The following is a 21,271-nucleotide window of genomic DNA, read 5'->3' as shown; positions in this document are numbered from 1 at the left end:
GTGAGCGCGCTGCCATTTTTACTATTCCCCAACTGACCAATCAGAGGCGAGTGTTTGCAGCGAAAGGCACACGAATGTGATTCTAGTAAAGGCACACTGGGTTCTCACGGAATCCCTTTACGCACACAGCTCGCTAGTTCCCCCCCCCCCCCGCCAATACCAATCCAATCTTCCCCTCCTCTTTCTCTCCACTCCCCTCCGCTGTCCCCACCCCAGATTCCCGTGCAATTTTCCCCAATCCCAAACACTTAATTGAGCAATTGGGATTCCTCACGTGTGGGCTGATTTGTAGTTTGAACACGTGGCTCATTCAAAAAACCGGAGTAGCAGAGGATTTTTTTTTTCCTTCCTCTCCCCCCTTTTTTCTTCTTCTTCTTCTTATTCTAGGCTCCGGACTAAGAGGCGGGCGCCAGCCTTACCGTGTGTGACACTCTCTGTCTCTTTGCCAAGGGGTTTTGGAGGAAGACACAAAGTAGTTTCTCCTCCTTTTTCACCCAGCCCGCCATCGTTCGGAGATTAATAATTGAGCATTTATTCATTGCGCGATAGAGACGGAGGGGCGAGGGAGCGCAGCGCAAACGCACTGTGAGGCTGCCAGTTTAAATCTATCTGTGGCTTGAACGACCGGGAAGCACGCCACGGTCACTCCGTAGTAGTAGAGGCGATTTGGGCTACTCCAAAACAGTGCACATCCGTGAGCGCAACTAACCGCCTCTCCCTCAGCGTAAAGATTGTCTCTTCACGGCACACAACATGAATAAGCTATACATTGGCAACGTGAGCGCAGAAGCGACTGAAGAGGACTTCGAAAGTATCTTTGAGCAGCGGAAGATTCCGCACAGTGGTCCATTTCTTCTCAAAAGTGGCTATGCGTTTGTGGATTGCCCGGACGAGAAGGCTGCAATGAAGGCCATCGATCTACTTTCAGGTGAGAGATTATTTGGGGTGTGTTTTTATTTTTTTTAATTTTTAAATAATCCATAAATTACACAAGAAATACAAAGTGGCATTTGAAAACACGCACTTTCTGCTACGCTGTGTGTAATTTCTCGTACTTAAAAAAAATGGCCCGTTATGAGAAATGTATGCAGTCCTGTTGGGTGGGGGTGTATCCAGAGCAATTCTCCCTCTCACACAGCCGTTTCTTGGCCTTTTGACACAGTGGGGCTCAGAGAAATGGCTGAGTGAATAAATGCTATTGTGATTCCTCTGTGTCCAGCCCGAGAAAATGGTCGAGTAAACAACGAGCATGAGGATGTGAACACTGGTGCAGGTTTGTGTCCACTTCAGGGCAGCAGCACAGTGTGTGTGTGTGTGTGCCGCGGAGTGAGCCTCAGTGTGGGCTCCATCACACAGTTCACTTTTGGCACGGGAAGAAGCTCGGGTAGTCCAGTTCTCAATTGAACTTACCCTCTTTCCCCCCGGTTTCTTTAGTGGAGTGAAGGCCTTCCCTTAGAGCCACCAACTCGCTACATTGTGGAGCCATTTCCACCCATGCTGACACCCCAGGTGGTTTAATTGTGCTGCCCTAATGTAGGCCAACTATCTGGGCCCCACCACCGTTTGCTTTTGTACGTTCACCTCGTCTCATGGTCCGTTACTCCTCTCCATCCTGTCCACACAGGACGTGTTACACTGTAGCTAAACTGGCACGGGTGTTTTTGTTGTACACATGGAGCTCGCGAGGTTAATGCTAACGTAACACTCTTGCTAAAATACACTGAATTCGCCTCGTACAGTGAACTCTTGAGCTTTGAATCAAACATGGAGGAAGTGGAGGCCAGTCTGTGAGGTCAGGGGTGGGATTCATGCAAAAAAAAATAAAAATAAGTAAAATGGCTGCGTTTTTGTGTTTCTAGGGAGAGTTGAACTCCACGGGCAACTTCTCGAAGTTGAACACTCGGTCCCTAAACGTCAAAGGTAGGTCGAGCTTTATTTTATATAGCATTGCTTGGTTTCAACTGCAGTTTTTCTTCGTCTTCCTCCTCCTCCTCTCTGTACTTTGGCCAGTTTCTGCGAGAAATCCTTTTGTTTTCAGAGCTGCTAAACCACGTCATGTGTAATTGTGTTGTGTTAATTCAGTCGTGGAAGTCATTTTTGTTTAAATTAAGAATTAAGGTCGTTTTGTGTATGTGTGTGAATGCACTGAGGTCAATGAAGGGGGCGTATGGTGGTGGTCTCCTCCTCCTCTCGCCATGACTTGTGTGTGTGTGTGTGTGTGGTTCTTTTTAAACCGTCGTCCAATAAGCCTGAACTAGCACATGCCTGTATCTTGTAGCTCGTCCACCCACTTGTGTGGTTTTTATTTTTACTTATTTATTATTTTTTTTAGTCTAACCCACATTAGTACAGTAGTTGGTATTATTAAGCTTCAATATCAGGGCGGTTGGGTTGGAGCAGGGCGTGCTGGAGCCTGGGAGCAGGCTGTGTGTGAGGCGTGCAGGCCTGCTGGTGCTGGAGAGTCGTCCATTTGAGAAAGATCTGCCCGTATTCTCCCTCTGCCTGCCCTGCGCTTCCGCCCTCCTCTCGTCTCTGCACATTGTGCTGCTGTTGCATGAGATGGACTCCCAAAACGCGAGTGGAATGGGGAGGTTTTGGGGCCCAAGTCACGGAAAACCTTAGTTTCAGAGTTAGACCCCCGCAGCCACACACTCCACTCAATTCTTTCCATCATAGTGTACTGCAAATGTGTTTTTCGTGGGATGTGCGTCATCTGCGAGCACGTAAAATGCTTTATTTTAGGCGCTATGTGCGGATTTTAGGCGGTGACGCAATTGTTCCCTCACAATTAATTCCGTTTTCGGATTAAATTTAAAAATTAAAAAAAAAAGCTCATGCTTGGTAATTGATGTAATCATTTCTAAATTACATTGTGATTGAATAATTGCATTTGTACGCAATGTAAGAATCCACGTTTGGAATTATGAAGACAATATGATACGTGTTTTTTTTTTCTTTTTTTAAACAAAAACAAATCTACGTGATTTAAATTCATGTAGAAAGTGGTTAAATGTGGCAGAGTGGGTTTTTGACGCATTCACGTGAATTGTATTTTCCACCTGGCAAGCTAGTAGTTCTGATGTATAAATAGTAGCGTGAACAAACATACCAGGTGAGCTACGTGGGCAATTTTTGCGTCAAATCTTGACACTTTTTCTCCACATTTTCCTGGTCACACGACGTTTTTGGTGACGTTGCTGTGTGTAAGTGCAGTGTGCTGTGTTGGCCATGGCTGCAACAGAGTCGAGTTTCAGCCTCACTTCACTTCACAAAAAAGTAAAACGTGCCCTTCCCTTTGCAACATGGAACATAGCAGCTTTCAATGGGAACACTATTCTCTGTAGTATGGACACATACACATACTGTGGTACTACTTTGCATTCCAGCCTGCAAATATCAGCTGGGGGCTTGGCCAATCACCACGGTTTAACCTTTGAACCCCTCAGGAAGAGGAAGTGTTGCAGCACAGACTAGGATTAGGGTTGTGGTGGCTGCGTGGGGCTCGTGAAGAAAGGACAGAGTAGGGTGACGTGCTCTGAAGTGTAGATTTTCATTTTGGCCAAATCACATCCTTGCAGTTAAATATTTTGAAGCTCTTTACCTCCCATAACTTCCCTCTGTGGTTTAAAAAAAGAAAAGAAAAATCCAACATCTGCTGCGTTCACTAGTGGGTCTTAACTGTGTGCATTAATAACAAGTAATTAAAAACATCTTTACCATGGATGCATTTTTGATTGTCGATTTTAAAGAAAAACACGAGTCATTTTCTGGATTGTCTACAATTTCTTTGTCTGATTTTGTTTTAATCTCAAATTTAAATGTCTGTGTTCATGGCAATGTGTTTTGCTCGTAGGTGTTTTTAGTATATACATTAGTCTTTTATGCCTTACTGTTAAAATGTGTATGAACACACGTTTCCTGCACCTTAACTTTTAATCTAGCTTTTTTTTACAAATGTCTTGGAATTGTTTGTTGCTGCATCTCGGCTACAAAAAACATTTTATTTGAGCCAGTGGAAAAAAACCCTCAATATTTAATTTAAGGGATAAAACTACATACGTCACACTGAGATGCAGCAGTAATATTGTGTGAGCTGAAATCATGCGGTTTGAATATTCAGCTCTTTTATATACGTTATAAAAACGTAATGCCCATTCTCACATGCTCACACCTGTTAGTAATATGTACACGAGGAAAGATTGTGGAGTGAAAGGAGGGGTGGCATCATGTGTGGGAGTGTGTGTCTGTGTGTGTGTGTGTGTGTCTTTTATCAACTGTAGAAAAAAACGAAAAAATTGAGACAAGTTTGGCTCATATCAGTATGGTTTGTAGAAATCGCCCTTGCTTCTTAATACAACCAGTCTGGGTCAGGGGGTCACTCTGGGGCCCCACCTGCAAAAATGTGGATTTGGGGGCCAGGGAATTAAGAATGTGGCTGCTTGTTTTACCCAAACTACAGACAAGGGTTCTGTAACTCTCCTCTCCGGCTTGGCTTGGCTTGGTGTTGTGCTTTTGCTTTCATTTAAATGCACTTAAAATGTAGTTTGTGTGTGGTGAGGAAAGTATGCATACACACAAGATTTCTAACAGTCCTTGTAGAAGAGTCTTTTTTTTAATTTTATTTTTTGTTTTACTTGAAATTAAATTCACTGGATTTCTAAGATAATCCTGAACGAGTTTAACCAGTTTATTTGATGTAGCTTATTGGACACACAGTGTGCATATAAGACGGTGCCGGAAACCAGATTGGAGTTCATTCATTCAGGTCCTCTGCATGCTGAATAGTAATGGCTGTGAATGGGCGTTGAGTATTGATCATGTGTGTAAGCAGGGCTGGCCCATAGGAAAATGGCCATATGTGTGTGTGTGTGTGTGTGTGTGTGTGTGTGTGTGTATATATATATATATATATATATATATATATATATATATATATATATATATATATATATATATATATATATATATATATATATATATATATATATATAGTGATATTTTCCTCAGTATATATCAATAAATTTAAACTCTGTACAAGTACAACACCTAAAAATGATCTATTAACCACAATTAACTCTGTCTTCAACTTTCACTCAGGACATAAACTAAATTTTCCATATGGCCCCTATTTGAAACACACCGTCCATGGTGGTTTTGACGTAGATTGCTTCAGTATGAGCAGATTAGGAAACTGAGATGAATACAGATGTGGTGCAGGGTTGTGGTCCTTAACTTGGGACTCTTGTTTTCCTGGATGTGCATACGTGTCGTTACACCCACTGAGTGTGGACGGTGTAGGCCGGTGGGTCTCAGCCGGGTGGTGGAGGAAGAGAAGAGGCACAAAAGTGCAGAGTGTTGGTCCATTTTTTTTTTTTTTTTCTTTTTAAGTAAATAAGGAGCCTCCTCTTGGCCATCACATGATGAGCCAACCCTAGTCACCCACCCCCCCTCCTGCTTTTAACCCCACTCTACATGTTCCTGTCAGTGGACTTGTCCGTGTCCATGGCAACAGGGCCCCACCCCCATGCACGAGCCAGAGAGGGCCCTTGTTACCCTTGCCTGAAACAGGGCTAGCCTTCCCCCCCCCAATACCACACCCTCTCGTGCTACTCTCCCCCCACCGACCGCCAATTCAAAGGCTGGGACCAGAGAATGTATACCTTCCCAACCCCCATCCCATATCCTGGCTGACTTCTTCTGTGTGCTGTGTGGTGCTATAGGTTAATCCGAGTGGAAGTACTTGGTGCAGTTGCACATTTCATACGGCATTCCCACCACAATGCAGAGCACACAGTGTGCACGGGGAAAGGGGGCTGGGAATTATTTGGGAATTGTCTTCACAATTTTTAGAATGGACTACTTTCCGAGTGTCTCAAAATAAATATGTTGACCTGCCGTTAGTTAGACTATGGTCGTAGTGGCTAAGCTGTGGAATGTGTGGCCCTTATTGCACATGGATGCAGTGCATCTTACAGCCATGACAAGCTTGTGTGTAATTTAAAAAAAAAAAAAAAAATAATCACATCCTGTCTTGGATTTTCTCTCATTGAGAGAAGAATGAGTTTATTAATGCTGCATGTTGTTGTGTGACAAAAAGCCTTGTGAGTGGAGCAGTTTGTTCACGTAGATGAGCTGCATTTTTTTTTAAATGTCATTTAACAGCTCGGTGAAGCCTGAAGAATGTGTGTAACTTGACTATACATTGAGGTTTTTACTCACAAAATGGTGTCTGCACAATCTCACTGTACCCCACATGCTGCATATGTAACACGTATGTGCAGATTGAGTGTACAGCTGGGGGTGGGGGGTGGTATAGGTAGGGGTCAACTTTTCATTTCACTGTGTGTGTGAATCTACAGGCTGCAACTCCAAACCATGTGTACATTTATATTTTTTCAGCCTTGTGCGTGTCAACAGGCAGACACATGTAGACGGACACTTGTGAAACTCTGACTCATTGATCCTCAACTTCCATTATCTGCCTGCCCTCCACACACACACACACACACACACAACCATTACACTCGCTCTAAATTTCACTAAAATGTCACTCTTCCTCCAAAAGGATGAAATGGTCCAATGGCTTCTGTCGCACACTCGTTGTCTTTTGAAGGTGCACACCATTTTAATTTTAAATCTGACTATTTTGGTGTGATGCGGCTATTGGAGATTCCCTTTCTGTGGCACCACCACCACACACACACACCTGTGTTTTTTGATAACAGCTGGATGCTCCTGGATAAGTGTATTTTGAGTGGCCTTCAGTCTTGCAGTGGCAGAAACCTCATGGACACATGCCGATAATGCATTAGTGTAGTTTTGTCTTTGCCTTTTCTCATCCTATTACCCCCTCCTATTCACACCCCTCTTAATGCCTCAAACAGCTCCTCTTTCGTGTTTCTCTAACCCATCTCATTTTTCATATTCTGTGTGACACAATTGGTGAACTGGGACAAAGGGCGTGGTGTGCTTTTCTTTTTTCTTTTTCTTTTTTTGTTATGGCTTAGTTTTTTAAAATTATTTTAATTACCCTTGAATCGATTGAGCTCAGTGGTGATTCTCCATCGTCGTCCCTTTTGCCCAAATTTTTCTCCTTCACATCCTCCCAGGTTCTTTCTGTGCACCTGCTGCCTGCTGAGTTGGGGAATAGGATTAACGCGGAAGTCATAACTGCAGCTTTTCCACCCGAGTCAGTCTCTTTATATAGCAGAGGGAACAAGAGCTTGCTTGCTTTTTATATATGAAATGCCTTTTTCCTCATGTGTGTCATTGTGCCTGGTGTTTTCTGCTGCTAATGGTCTCTCCTCCTCTCCCCCACCTCTCTTCCCATCTACCTTCATCAATTTCTTCCTTTCTCTTCCTCCTCCTATTCTCTCCCCGCCCCTCTTCTTCCGTTATTCCCTCTCTAGGAGCTGTAAACTGCAGATCAGGAACATCCCGCCTCACATGCAGTGGGAGGTGAGTGCTAACAAGCTGCTAACTGCTTCCAGGGTGGGGCACCGTGGGTCAGACCAACTGGGCTCTCATTGAGGCTTCTGGATCACCTGGCTGCCCTTCGAGTTTGTGCAGCAAGAGCATCTTTGTGCTTTGTTTGAAAACCGTTGCAGCTCAGACCAGTGGGTAGAAACACAATTGGTAGAAACGATTGTTTCTGTCAGTGGGAATTGAACAATGAATATTGCAAGGCTGACTTTTTTTGTTTTTCTTGCGCAGGAGAGTTCTTTAATAAACAAGACGCTTGAGTGTTTGTGTGAAGATTTAGTCAGCTCACTGTTGCTCATCTCCAGGTGCTGTCAAGTATTTAAAAAAAGCGGTTTGCCGTCTTTATTCCTTGGACTCTTTTGATTTAATTGTCTTATGGTGACTTTCAGCACTAAAGTCACTTTGACAATCCTAAAGACCAAACCAGTCATATTAGATAGGATTCTTTTTGTTGGTTTGTGCTGGATGTCTATTAAATGAATTCTACTTTAAGTTGTATGTTTCTAAGCAATATGCACAGTCTGGAAATGGAAAAGCATTGAATGTATTTTGGATCCTCAGTTATCATGATGTGTAGTGTGGGCAAAACAAAATCAACACTTGTGTATTTTGACACACACACAGTTGTAAATGTGTTAGAAATTCAATTTTAATGTCTAATTTGTTATCTAGTGGCCAAAAATGCCAGTTATAAATTCCCTCCTAAATTATCCTGAATGATAAATTAAAACTACCAACAAAACTAAACGTTATAACAGTTCTTTGTTATGCCATTTATCTTTATCGCATTCAACTTGACAAGTCCCTTGTAATTATGGCAAAATTCAAAAGTAAAATGGCTCTTAAGTGGCTCAAAAACGTGTTCCAAAAAAAATCATAACCTTTTTAAAGTGCATTAATTATTAGAATTTTCTGTGGCTAAAATCTCCAGAAAGTGTTAAAATCTGTCCACATTTTCACAAGGCTGCGGCTGTGGCCTCTGACACCGAGCGTCACTTTTACTGCTTCAGCTCTGTGTCAGTGTGAGGGCTCAAATGCTGTCCACCTGCTTCCCGGTCTTTTAAAGGGTTAAAGAGGTGAAATGCCGTCTTGTAAAGATAAATATGAGGAGAAATGGTGAGCTGTAACATGGTCAGATTTCAAGGCCAAAAAACATGTGTTGAGCAACAGTTGTGTGTGTGTGTGTGTGTGTGTGTGTGTGTGTGTGTGTGTGTGTGTGTGTGCGCGGTACATGCCTTTTTCTTTCTCAGCATGTGATAAGCGATTAATTTAAAACCCCTCTCGTACACACTGCCTTTTTTTTTTAAATGTGTTAGACCTGATCCTTGCATGTGGAATCATGTCGGTAATACATCTTTATGTGATTTTTTCTTCTCTGCTGTGATGGTGTGTGCTTGTAGTGTAGAGTCTAATTTTCTGCTCCATAAAGACTATAGAGGCATAATGAGGATTTTCTTGGTGAACTGCACTGTTGTTCATTGTTCTAATTTTTTTTAATTTTTTTTACTTTCATACATGGCTTTAGATTTCAGCCTGATTCACTACACTGTGATGAAATTGCTAGACGAGGCTCCGTCTTTCTGTCACGGTAGCCTACACACAACTGCAGCTCCAGATCCACCCATGTTCCTAGTATGTTCTCTAAAGGTGACATAGCGGTTTCTCTCTCCCCCCCCCCCCCATGCGTGGAGGGGGGGAGGGGTGTGGAGGATGGTGGAACAGAGCAGAATGGGATCTTTTGATGCAAAGGCCTTGCATGTATCTTATCAGGTAGATAAGACAATGGGTCACGCTGTGTGTTTGCCTTTTCAGAGAGCGAAAGAATAGTGGCGGAAGAATAGTGGCATATTCACAGGCGGTGGGTGGGTGTGTGGGCCTGAGCTGTTTCCCTTTCCCTTCCATGTGCTCCGATTCACAGAATGTGTAGCATGAACTCGTACCCCTCCCCCAGTCACTGCTTCCTGCTGGAATGTACCCCACCCTTTCCTGAATGGCCTGGATTTCCATTGGCCGGGCCCAGCAGATGGACAGGCCGAGCAGCCTACTGTTCTTGGTCTCAGGCAACTCATATTGGTGCTGCACCAGCCAATAATGGAGAGTGGAGCTGGCAGGGAGGCGGGAGGACGAGTGGTTGGTGGAGTAGGGGGGGCAGGGACTCGGTCTTGTTGGCTAGAAAGTGGGGTTGAGCTCTTGGGGGTGTGGCCTTGGTTTCAAGTGAGCAGGGTCAGAGGTTTTAGCTTAGCTTAGCTTAGCTTAGACTGCTCGCTCCCTCTCTCGCCTACATTTGATCACGGCTATGAAATGAGATCTGTGGCTTCCAGATTTGGGCTGGCGACCAGCTTTAGAGGGGCTTTCCTTTGGGATGTGTTTTAATCATTTCTGGCAGTTCACACCGTTTGTATATAGGATTTCAACATGCAGGGATTTTTAATTGTTTTTGTCATGTTGTATAAAGTCAAACATCATACCTTTTTTGTAGTGGTCACAGTCTCAATTTTAGTTTAGGATGCACTGGTGTGTTGTTGAATCAAACTAATTATAGCTGGCTGCTTAAATTAAATTTAAGCAAATTTTCTAAAAGTTGTTGTAAAAGCAGCTGGAGCTCATAATTTGAGGTAGATGGGCTTTCACAAGAAGGCAGAAAATGTATCCATGCAACTCAACATTGAACTGTGGGATTGAGAGTTAATGGAGTGTGTCCTGGCAGTGAGCTGGGCTGGTTCCCACAGATGAGATGAGCGTCTGCTCACTACCACTTTCTGGACAAAAAGCTTTCAAACTTCTCCCAATAATTCTAGTTTTATTTTTTGTCCCTTTCTCCTTAGGTTTTGGACGGAATGCTTGCTCAGTATGGTGCAGTAGAGAGCTGTGAACAAGGTACGGACTCTTCCAAAACAGCTTAAAGCCTAATTGCACCACATCATCCCAGTACACACTGTTTTAGAGGATTCAGAAATTTCTTTGCAAAATTTCATTACACCCGTACAAAAACTGGTTTCATTTGGTTTATATACAAACTGAAAGAATGAAGTATTTAATTTGTTTCTGTTCTCGTACAAAAGAAACACACAGTGGAGAATTATGTCACTGATGTTGAACGTGTGCGTGAATTGACTCTCGTGTTTGCTCCCACAGTCAACACTGACACAGAGACTGCAGTCGTTAATGTTCGATATGGAACCAAGGACCAGGCCAGGCTGTGAGTTTATACACACACACACACACACGTCCACATATACTATGTTTTCACAGTGTTGACATTCACTCATGTCTTGGATTTGCTCAAGTGTTTCACATTACCCAGAATTCTCTGGTGGAAAATCTATTCTCTAACTTCCTGCGTGCAGTGAGCACACAGTGCACCTGATTTCCTCCTCCCCAAAAACCAGTCCGGTTGAATTTGACATGCAACGAGATGGGAGAGGGGAGTGTGTGCGTGTGTTGTGAGAGGGTTAAATTAGCCATTTGGTGCCCCCTGGTGTACATGAATCTTATTGCACCTTTGCACAAGTGGTCGAATACGTTTTCAGACACACTGGATTCACAAGGAATCAAAAAAACCTTGGAAACAAACAAGGCAGAGTGTGTGAGCGATCTTGTTGGTTGGAGAGGAACGTTATTGTCTCTGTACTTGAGAAACAGTTTTAATTCATTCAAGTGTTGTCATTTCTTGGATGCATCCACTGATGAAGAGAAAATACACGCGTCAAACTGGATGCTTGCCTCGAAACCGTCTCTGAACTCTCTGAGAATCAAGAGTTTTCTGCTCCCCAGGTCTATGGAGAAGCTGAATGGATCTATGATGGAGAACTACGCCTTGAAAGTGTCCTATATCCCAGATGAAACCGCTTCACCAGAGGGTCCTTCAGGAATGAACAGGAGAGGCTTTAACGCACGCGGACCTCCTCGTTCCAGCTCTCCAGGTATGGGCGCCCGGCCCAAAGTGCAGTCGGACATCCCTCTGCGCATTCTGGTCCCAACGCAGTTTGTGGGCGCAATAATCGGCAAGGAGGGTGCCACCATCCGCAACATCACCAAACAGACGCATTCAAAGTACGTACTTGGAGGTCAGGAATTACACTGAGGCACTGCAAGTGAGCGGTTTCCCTTTTTGAGTGTGGCATTTATCTCTTGTGTTATTACTAATTTTTTTTTTTTATCTATTTCTTTGTTGCAGAATTGATATCCACAGGAAAGAAAATGCAGGTGCAGCAGAGAAGCCCATCACGATTCACTCCACCCCAGAAGGTTGTGCGAACGCTTGCAGAACCATCATGGAAATCATGCAGAAGGAAGCCATTGACACTAAGTTGTAAGTTGTTTTTTTTTGGGCTGGTTATTGTTTCACTACAAACTAAAATAGGGCTGAACTATGTATGTATGTAAATGCAAATCGGTATAAATTTGAAATTATTGCAATAAACCGTCGAGACTGTTGTGCTTCTGAGTTAAAGTGGAAGAAAGCAGTTGTGTTAAATAGAAAAACATACTGTGTCAAAGCAAACATGGCAATTATGTATGATTTCAGAGTGTTGGTACTGTGTGCATACATGTTATATTGTTATACAGTACTTAACAAAATTCTTACATTGTCACTGTAGCAATACAGTGACAATGGGACAATAGGATACAACATAATTATATCCTAATCATGTAATGGGAACACATCCAGGGTTTTAAAATAAAACATTTTTTAGGAAAAAACCTTTCTATGGGTTGTATTTATAAGTTACACTTATACAATAGCCTGACCCTGTGGTTAAAAACTGTTTGATGTTGATAAATATCTGCTGTGAAAAGGTCTGAACAAAATTGTATCAGGATGTGTTGTTGAATTATCGCCCAGCCATAACATAAAGGGTAATATAATGCTTTAGAAGTGTGTGGTTAGTCACATTATTAGTAAGGTGTGTTTATAAATGTACTTAATACACATATTGAAAGATTGAAAATGGCTCAAAATGGGCAGATAAAAGGACGTTTTAATAGTGTTTTCTGAATGTGGGGCATTTGTCTTGACATGGTCTGTCTTGTGTAGTACTGAAGAGATACCACTGAAGGTCCTTGCACACAACAACTTTGTAGGAAGATTAATTGGGAAGGAAGGACGCAACCTCAAGAAGATTGAGCAGGACACGGGGACCAAGATTACAATCTCACCGTAAGTGTTGTGGCCGTCGCCACGTGCATTTTTAACGTTATATTTGCAGTGGGTTGACATTTTGGACCCCAACACAGTTGTTCCCATGACCCACCTGACTGTTGCTTTGTGAAGTCTGCAGGACCTGACCCTGTACAACCCCGAGCGGACCATCACACTGAAGGGCTCAGTCGAAGCGTGTTCAAGAGCTCAGGAGGAGGTGATGAAGAAGATCGCAGAATCGTACGAGAGCGACATGGCTGCTATGAACGTAAGCCTTTCATGCCTTTTAGCACGGTTTGCATGTAGAAATGTGCTGTTGACTTTTTTAAAAATCTGTATCAGTCACAGAAAACAAAAACATGATACAAGATGGCCAAAAGCAGTTTTTAGGAAGGAAACGGATGTGCAGACTACCTCCTCAGCAGTGATCTGGAAAAACTGCTGCCATTGCAACACTTTCATATCCTGAATCACTGTCATAAATACACAAGTGAAAAGAATGGATTTAAAAAAAAAAACACAACGTTTTCCCCGCTATACGCTGTGTGATAATCTCCGCTCCTTTTCATACCACTTTAGTTAAAGCTTTTAATAAAATGAAGACATGGGAATAACCATGTTGCAAGCAATAGTGGCTGCTTTGAACTAGAGGGTGTTGGAACTGTTCCTAGAAAATTAAAATCTGTTACACAGAGTGTGTGTTTACAAGGTTACATTATACAGAAAAGTCAAGAATTTGAGTGGAAATTCAGTCGGTCAAATATCTTCCCCATCTGGGCCTTCCACCCATTACAAATAAAATCGCACCGATGTTCTGAGATCTCTGACTAATCTTCAGTTTTGTCTGCTGTGTTTAGTCAGGACTTGGATAAGATTGTTATGAAAGGGATTCCATGCCCTGGCTCTTCAAAATGCCCACTTTTTTGAGTTTGTTATCATATCACTAGGTGCTGTTGCTTATATTAGGAGGAGGCTTCGAGAAATGGAGTACAAGTAGCCTGTCCCCACTGGTTTAAAAACCTGTTTAATCTTGGGTTTAATAGGATTTTTGTGACCAGTGGGAATGTATTTTATCAGCAATCACTCCTGGGTTAAATGACAGGTTTTTATCAGGGTTGGCACTGATCAGCATTAGAGGGAAAGCGGAACAGGGTGTACATTCATCTTCTGGCTGTTAGAAGAAGCATTAGCAATGAATGTTTTCAACAAATGTTAGTCCATAAAACTTGGGACAGTGTTCAATATTTTATTTTATTAGACCCTTAAAATTGTTGATGCAAAATAACTACAGTAAAAAAAATTTCTTCCATCTCATTTTCATTTCAAAAAATATATAATGAACTGGTTTTGATGAATAAGCATAAAGACGTTAGTTTATTGTTCTCATTTCCCTTTTTAGCTCCAGTCCAATCTGATTCCAGGCTTGAATCTGAATGCCTTGGGTTTGTTCCCCAGTGGAGCACCAGGCATGGGTCCCTCCATGTCCAGCATGCCACCTCCTGGAGCACACGGTGGAGGCTCATTTGGAGTAAGTGTATCCTCACAATACAAACCCAGCACTGGCCGTATTTTCAGTCTTTATCTCACTACGTCAAAATTCTTGCTACAGGATGGTGACGACTGCAGCTGATTGAAACCTGTCTTAAGTAGCTGAGTTCAATGTTTTCTTTTTTTATTTCTTTTGTTTGTTTTTTAGTGCAGTCCTTATGGGGGTGAGGGGCCATTTTGGGCTTCTATGCCACCGGCGAGCAGCCGGCCCCCTCCTGTAAGTCGCCCGTCTCAAAGTGCTTTGCACGGCTTGTGGCTGCTCGCTGCGGGATAAAGGGTTCAGGGTTCGCTACAGCGAAGGTCTTCTACTGTTGCCCATTGATCTTTAACTTGTAAGGAAGACCCTTGATTGAGCAGTTAACATGGTGCGATCTATCTAAATGATCTATAGTGCATTAGTACGTGTCCATGTTGTCTCGGCACAAGGCACAACAGGGCGGTATCTGAATTACTTGTAGGTGTGTTTTGGGCTTAACACTTATTAAGCCAGAGATTTGCTTGTCATTCCCTGTAAAAACCAAGCAAGGTCTGTATCTGGCACATTGTTATTGAACTGCGAATGCAGGAACCTGGTGAAGTAAACAAACCTCTGCTGAGGAAATGATCTGCTTGTGCACGAGGCAAAGGTGCACAAGTGGATCATCTACTGGCTGCAGGAAGAACCTTTCATTGAGGTATGTAGTCCTTGGCCCGTGGACCATCTGCCTCCACCATCTACTGATCCTCAGTCCCATCAACAACTCTATTAGACTGCACAGGATAATGAATTGCAACGAATTTCAGTCTGCCCCTCTGATGAGGGAAGGGAGGCGGAGCAATGAAGCAGGTTCCTGTGCGTGTAACGAGCAGAGAGCATCTAATGCACCATTTAATAAGCATGAACATACTGCGCCGTTGGTTTTAGACCAGGTGTTTGTTGGTCAATGGAGCAGTGGCTTTCTGCTGCCTCAAGATAGCAATGTGTCAACAATGCACCTGACCAGACCTCATTTTATGAACAACACACCCACTGGTTCGCTGATGGGCGCAAGTGCATTTACTGTGGGTGTGAAAAAGAAATGTTGTGCAGGGTCTAAGAATCGAGAGAAACTAGTGGGCAGCAGTAGCTTCACCGTTTATTTTTCATCAACTATGAAGCTTTACGTGTTTTTTAGAAGATGCATGTTTTTCAAATCAAAACATCCTTGGCACGTAGCCTCTCAACAAAATTTGGAAGCATCCAAACAAGTTGTTGGCACGCTGTACTCTTGACACGGTGCAAATAATATTGGGCTCCATCCAAAATCAATTGCACACCCTGCTCCCTCTTGTAATGTGCTGTAGCAGTTTGCAACAAGGCAAGAACACAAAGTTGATATGAAGACGCCACACACGACTCGATGTAGCTGCTTAAGTGATGCATGTTACAAAAAAAAGAGAGAGTTGAGCATTTTGAATGGCTTGCAATGACAAATCTAACTCCGTTTAAATGTGAACGGCATAAAACCACTCGGGTAACATGGTGTCCTTTCATCACCATTTGACATGATGATAAAACCGGAGCGTTAATGTAGCTCACAGTCTGTGCGGCGGTGGCTGTGGTCGAGCCAGCAGGTGTCTTGTCTTCTGGTCACAGACGCACTAAAGTCTTTGTACCTTGCAGGGACACCCCGAGTCTGAGACGGTTCACCTGTTCATCCCTGCACTTGCAGTCGGAGCCATCATCGGAAAACAGGGTCAACACATCAAACAGCTGTCGCACTTTGCCGGAGCCTCAATTAAGGTCAGTGACGGACAGGCAGCAGAGTTGTGAAAGTGGAGGTTTTTGGTTGTTTTTTTTTTAAGCTGGCTGTGTGTCTTCCCTCAGATTGCCCCTGCAGAAGGAATGGACTCCAAACTAAGGATGGTAATCATTGTCGGACCACCAGAGGCTCAGTTTAAGGTGCTTACTTTCAATGCAGTTTACCATTTTAAATATTATTAAAATATAGAAGCTATATTTGTAGGGCTCCCTTTTTTACTGAGGGTTTATATTCTTTTTAAAAAAATGCACCATCTTTATTCCATTATCCGCAGGCTCAGTGTCGCATATTTAGCAAGCTGAAGGAAGAGAATTTCTTTGGACCTAAGGAAGAAGTGAAGCTGGAGGCTCACATCAAGGTCCCATCATTTGCTGCTGGACGCGTCATCGGGAAGGGCGGAAAAACTGTAAGCAACTGTGCTAAATTGGTTCATCACTGTCTTTGTTGAACAAGGAGATTTGAAACTTGTAGTGCATCACTTAAAGATTTAAAAAAAAAAAATTCAGAAAGCCCGCTTTGTTGAGCAGTCTGACCCGTTAAGCACTTCTTTCCCCCGCGTGCCCTTGTGCTAGCTGTGTTTACATGCTTGTTTTCAAATGAAGGATTTAGCATACAAATATTGCATCATCTCTGCACACAATGTCTTTTTTCTTTTTTTTGATAAAGCCAACTCTGCATTAACCAGACGTTTCTTTCAATAACTCCACCCCCTCTCCATCTGTTACAGGTGAATGATCTGCAGAACATGTCGTGTGCAGATGTGGTGGTGCCCAGGGACCAGACGCCCGACGAGAACGACCAGGTCATAGTCAAGATTAGCGGACACTTCTTTGCATGCCAGGTGGGTCTTGACAGATTAAAACCTTGATTGTCTCGAATCTGATTTTAGACCAGGTCTAGTTCTACAAATTGCAGTTGATAATGGTCTTATAATCTTGCTGAAAGCTTACATTGTGTGACATGGTTGTAATGAAAGTTGGCTTAGACATCAAGTATGATTAATACAGTCTGTGTGATGCCTACAATGTCGTTAGCATGCACCAGTGGTAAAAGGCAGAAGATGAATCACGTTCTGGCATTCGTTCTGTTTGTGTGCAAAGAAAAACAGTTTTTGCAAACTGTTGCCAGCTTATCCCACATATCAACATTGTGTTTCATGTTTTATTTTTCATTGGCTCGTCAGTAGATCATAGCAGGACACACACTTTGAGACGGTCCATCTTTTGTCTGCTGTCTTTGAAGTGCTTACAATAGGTTTTCCACAGGCCAAAAACATACAACACAAAACATCTCAGTCTGTAAAAACAGATTAATTACATTTTATGAGAAGGTCAAAAGATTTTCTAATAGTGTTAGATGTTCATTTCATATACAGAGAAGTGATGGTATGTTACGTGATCGATGACGGCCTTTTTATTTGATTACACTGTGCAGTGGTCTAAACATCTTCTCCTTTTCATGCAGCTGGCCCAGAGGAAGATTCAGGAGATTCTCGCCCAGGTGAGGAGGCAACAGCAGCAGCAGCAGCAGCCGCCCAAGCCCTCATCTGGAGCCCAAACTCCAGTGCCTCGCAGGAAGTAAAGTTCCAGCGGACCCAGAGGAACGGTGACCGAATATGCCAGAAGACTCAACAGATGGACAGATGCAGCAGAGTCCAGGGGGAAAAGACAAGGGGTCGCAATGCTCATCTCAGGGGTCAAAAAGGTTCTCGCCAACCAAACATCCAACCCCTCCTTGTCTTACTTGATGAACTTTCAAGTGTGGCTGCTAAGAGACGCCACGCCTCTTAACCTCCACCCACCCCATCTCTGCGTCTCTGTAAAAAAAATGTACTTCTGAGGGCTCCCAACGTCGTCACCTGCCCTCACATGCACACACCCCCCTCGACTGCTCTCCTCCTCCCCCCCTTTTTGTTTAAAAGAAAACAAACGTTTATTTTTTTTCTCACTAGAAACACAAAGAAGAAATAAGGATCCCCCCGCCCCCACCCCCTCCTATCACCCCCTTGGTGTGGTACTTCAAACCTGACGAGATGTTTTTGGTTGACTTGAAATTTAGTTGACGTTTAATTTTTTTTTTTTTTTTCGGATGGCGTTTAATTGGTTGATGAAGCTTTCTAATGAGTTTTCTGTGGAAAGGAAAAGGCATTGCGATCAAGGTCCAGGTTGGACTAACAGAGGTTTATTGGGGGGGAGGGCTGGCTCAGATGGGGTGGGCCAGGTTTAGGGGAAAGATTGTCGTTTCAGGATAGGACCCTTAAAAGGGTGGATTATACTGGGCATCCTGCCTTTGTAATGATAGTGGCATTTTATAAATTCGGATGCATTTTATAGATAGACCTATATACATAGATGAATATATATTTAGAGGTGAGGGCAGCGCCACGACGCACACGAAAAGAAATGGTGTCTAACTGCTGCTGCCCAGGAAAACCAATTTAATATGCATTTTACTTAACTACCTCAGGATCTAGTACCTCAGAAGAGAAAAATGATTATATATATATGAAAAAAAAATGTTCCTTTCTTTTTTATTTTGCTTTTGTGGTATTTTGTATACTTTATAAAGCTGATAGTCTTTGAACATTTTTATTTTTTTAAGAAAATTTAAAATGTGGTCAGCTGCCAACTGACCTTGCTTTCAACTCTGGTGCTTTAGGTGGCATTGTACATGTGTATGTGTGACTTAAAGATGACCCTGTACATAAAGTCTATTTGTACATAGCAGCGCTGGAGCAAGAGTTGGCGCCCCCTCAGCTGGTGGCTGACAGGAGTATCAAGAGAAAAATTGCCTCAGTTTTTTTTCCCCCCTGAGGGTCCACCATCTTCTGGAGAAAAACAAAAACAAACCTACAAAACAACTAAGACATGCAAATAATGCCAACCGTTCAAAAACGCAGCAATGCCATTTAGTTTTGGGATTGACACTGTTATTGGTAATGGTACTTTAATTTGTCATAAAATGTTCGCCTTCCTAAGAGGGCTGTGCGGACTCTGCAGCGTGGACCTGGGATGGTCCGGGGCCGTAGTTGCCCCAGAGTCAGCAGAGTTGTCCGTCTGTTGTCTGCTCCGTGCAGACCTTCTGCCATCTTCTTGACATTAATGTCTCAAGCAAACAAGTCCAGGCCTGACTAGGTTTATTTTCATAGAACAAGCTTTGTCAGTTCGAAGTGGCTCTTGTAGCCGAGTCGGTGTTAACATCGTTCACTGCGTAGTGAAGGTAGGGGGAGTCGCACTGATAGATGCTTTTTTGTTTTTTTTCGTTTGTTTGCTTTTTCTTTTGCGCTTTAGGGAAATAAATGATGTAAACAAAAATGACCTTCCTCTGTAGCCCGCAAAATGCAATGTGATGTTTCAATTTGTTAATACAGGGGAAAAATAATTTGGTGCCTATAGAAAAGGCACCAAATCCTAAATGAACCCAGACCAATGGGTAAGACTAGAGGACGGAAATCCAACACTTAACACAATTAATTGCATTTGTCTTTCTACGCCGAATGTAAATATACTGATTGTGGTAAAAGTACTTGAGCGTATCGATGCTTCCACAGTAGAACGCCGTCTACCTCAGCTGAGGGGGTGGGGGAGGGTTGTTGTGGCACTAGGCGCCCCCCCGCCCTGCCCCCACTGAGCGCCAGCGCGCACTGATACCTCAGTCCCCCCCGAACACTTCTTTAGACATGGGCGCGCCATCCTAACACCACGCTTAACTGAGGGGCACAAGTGATACTTAAATTGATCCCCGACACCACCTGCTTTCTTCTGCCAAACCACCCTCCCTGCTCCCTTACCGCTCCCCTTTCCTCCTCCTCCTCCTCTTCCTCCCCCGCCCCAGTTTGTTTTGATCTACCTCTTTAGACACATATTTGAAGTAGAGGCATTCTTCTATTTGTTAGAGTTTAGCCCCCCCTCTCTCTCCTTTATGGGTCCCCACATATGAATGGAAACTTAAAATTGAAATCATGTACTCTGTAGATTTGAGAATAATTGAAAGTGATCAAAATTCTTTTTGCCAGTGTTTTTTATATATATATACTCCTTTCTTTTTGGCTTAATTGAAATCCGCAAATGGTATTTCTTTCTGCTTTCTATTTTTGGTGGTGTGGCTTATATGTATTTGAACTTTTGCTTGGGTTTTTTGTGAAAAGGGTCAAATCACGTGTTTGATTTTGCATTCAATAGTTAAAATGATAAAAAAAAAAAAATACAATCTTTTTTTTTTTCCCTTTAAAAATAGGGCCTGCCTTTTTGTTTTTGGTTTGTAAGACTTCCAAATTAGATACAAGTCCTGTCTTTTCTTTCCCCCTTTTGACTTTCATAGTTGCTACACTCACTCGCTGACTTGGTAGCCGTTTTCTTCTGTTAGCATTTCTTGGCTGTGTAATGTGGAACATCCTCTTGGATTGGGACAAATTTGAGGGACCGGGTCTTGGAGTTTTTTTTTTTTTGAGAAACGTGATCTAACTTCAGCATGATATTTTGCTCCTCCCCCACCTCTGCAACCATGCTTGTGCCCCTTCACCTCCCCTCACACACAGCTCCACTTGTCAAATGCCTCTGAATAAAAAAAAAACAAAAAAAATAAACTGCATTGTGTTATTTTTGCAAGGAGGTGAAACGATGTATTTAAATGTGGGCTTTTGACTGTGTATGCCAGGAAGATGCATTAAAACTGGAGTAGGCAGGATGTCTTGAGGCTGATCCCCAGGTCGCACAACTTCAACAGTCTGAGATCATGACTGTCGCTCTTGAGCTCCTTGGACGACGCAGACACTTGTTTTTCATGCAACAGGTCACCCAAGTATAGACTTGAATGTAAACATGGATGTTGTCTTCCAGTTGCAGAAGGAATTTCCACTGTGAAGCCTCAAGATGATTGTGATCTCACTGGCAAATGATAGATTTTGAGTTAACATCTTCTCCGTGTGTGTCCAAAAACATGCAGTGTGGGGATTAGCTAAATTGGACGCTCTAAATTGACTGTAGGCGTGAGAGTGGATGGTTGTTTCGTCTCTGTGTCTCTGTGATGGACTGGCGTACTGTCCAGGGTGTCTGTACCCTGCCTGTCGCCCTATGTCAGCTGAGATTGGCACAGTGACCCTCATGTGGAGGATTAAGCGGTAGATGATGGTTTTGGAAACCAAAGGTTTAACCAGGCACCTTGTGGAAATTGCCAGCTCTCAATATCGTCTATTTCACCGTTTCCCCAACCCTGGTCCTCAGGGAACACTGCCCTGCATGTTTTAGATGCTGCCCTGCTCAGACACACCTGATTCAAATGGTCAGCTCGTCACCGAGCTCTGCAGAAGCCTGATAAC

At 43.1% G+C, this 21,271-nt stretch overlaps 1 protein-coding gene across 2 annotated transcripts; it reads left to right on the top strand.

Moving 5' to 3' along the window:
- The first annotated feature begins 156 nt into the window (after positions 1–156).
- On the top strand, positions 157–20,231 carry igf2bp3 (insulin-like growth factor 2 mRNA binding protein 3). Of its 2 annotated transcripts, XM_058618858.1 has the most exons (16): positions 157–928; positions 1,860–1,920; positions 7,410–7,458; positions 10,308–10,359; positions 10,618–10,681; positions 11,257–11,535; positions 11,660–11,794; positions 12,521–12,643; positions 12,758–12,893; positions 14,025–14,153; positions 14,322–14,390; positions 15,816–15,935; positions 16,020–16,094; positions 16,229–16,360; positions 16,682–16,795; positions 17,419–20,231. In XM_058618858.1, exons 1-16 carry the CDS (start codon positions 754–756, stop codon positions 17,533–17,535), a joined length of 1,830 nt encoding a protein of 609 aa, XP_058474841.1. In that variant the 5' UTR covers positions 157–753; the 3' UTR covers positions 17,536–20,231. The 2 variants fall into 2 exon arrangements, with proteins under 2 accessions (XP_058474841.1, XP_058474842.1); XM_058618859.1 differs by lacking the exon at positions 14,322–14,390 and having other exon boundaries at positions 161–928.
- Positions 20,232–21,271: the final 1,040 nt, after the last annotated feature.

The sequence above is a fragment of the Solea solea genome, chromosome 20 (assembly GCF_958295425.1).
Source record: "Solea solea chromosome 20, fSolSol10.1, whole genome shotgun sequence".
NCBI lineage: Eukaryota > Metazoa > Chordata > Actinopteri > Pleuronectiformes > Soleidae > Solea > Solea solea.
Note: the sequence above shows the minus strand (reverse complement) of the source record. Positions and strands in the feature narration are given on the sequence as shown.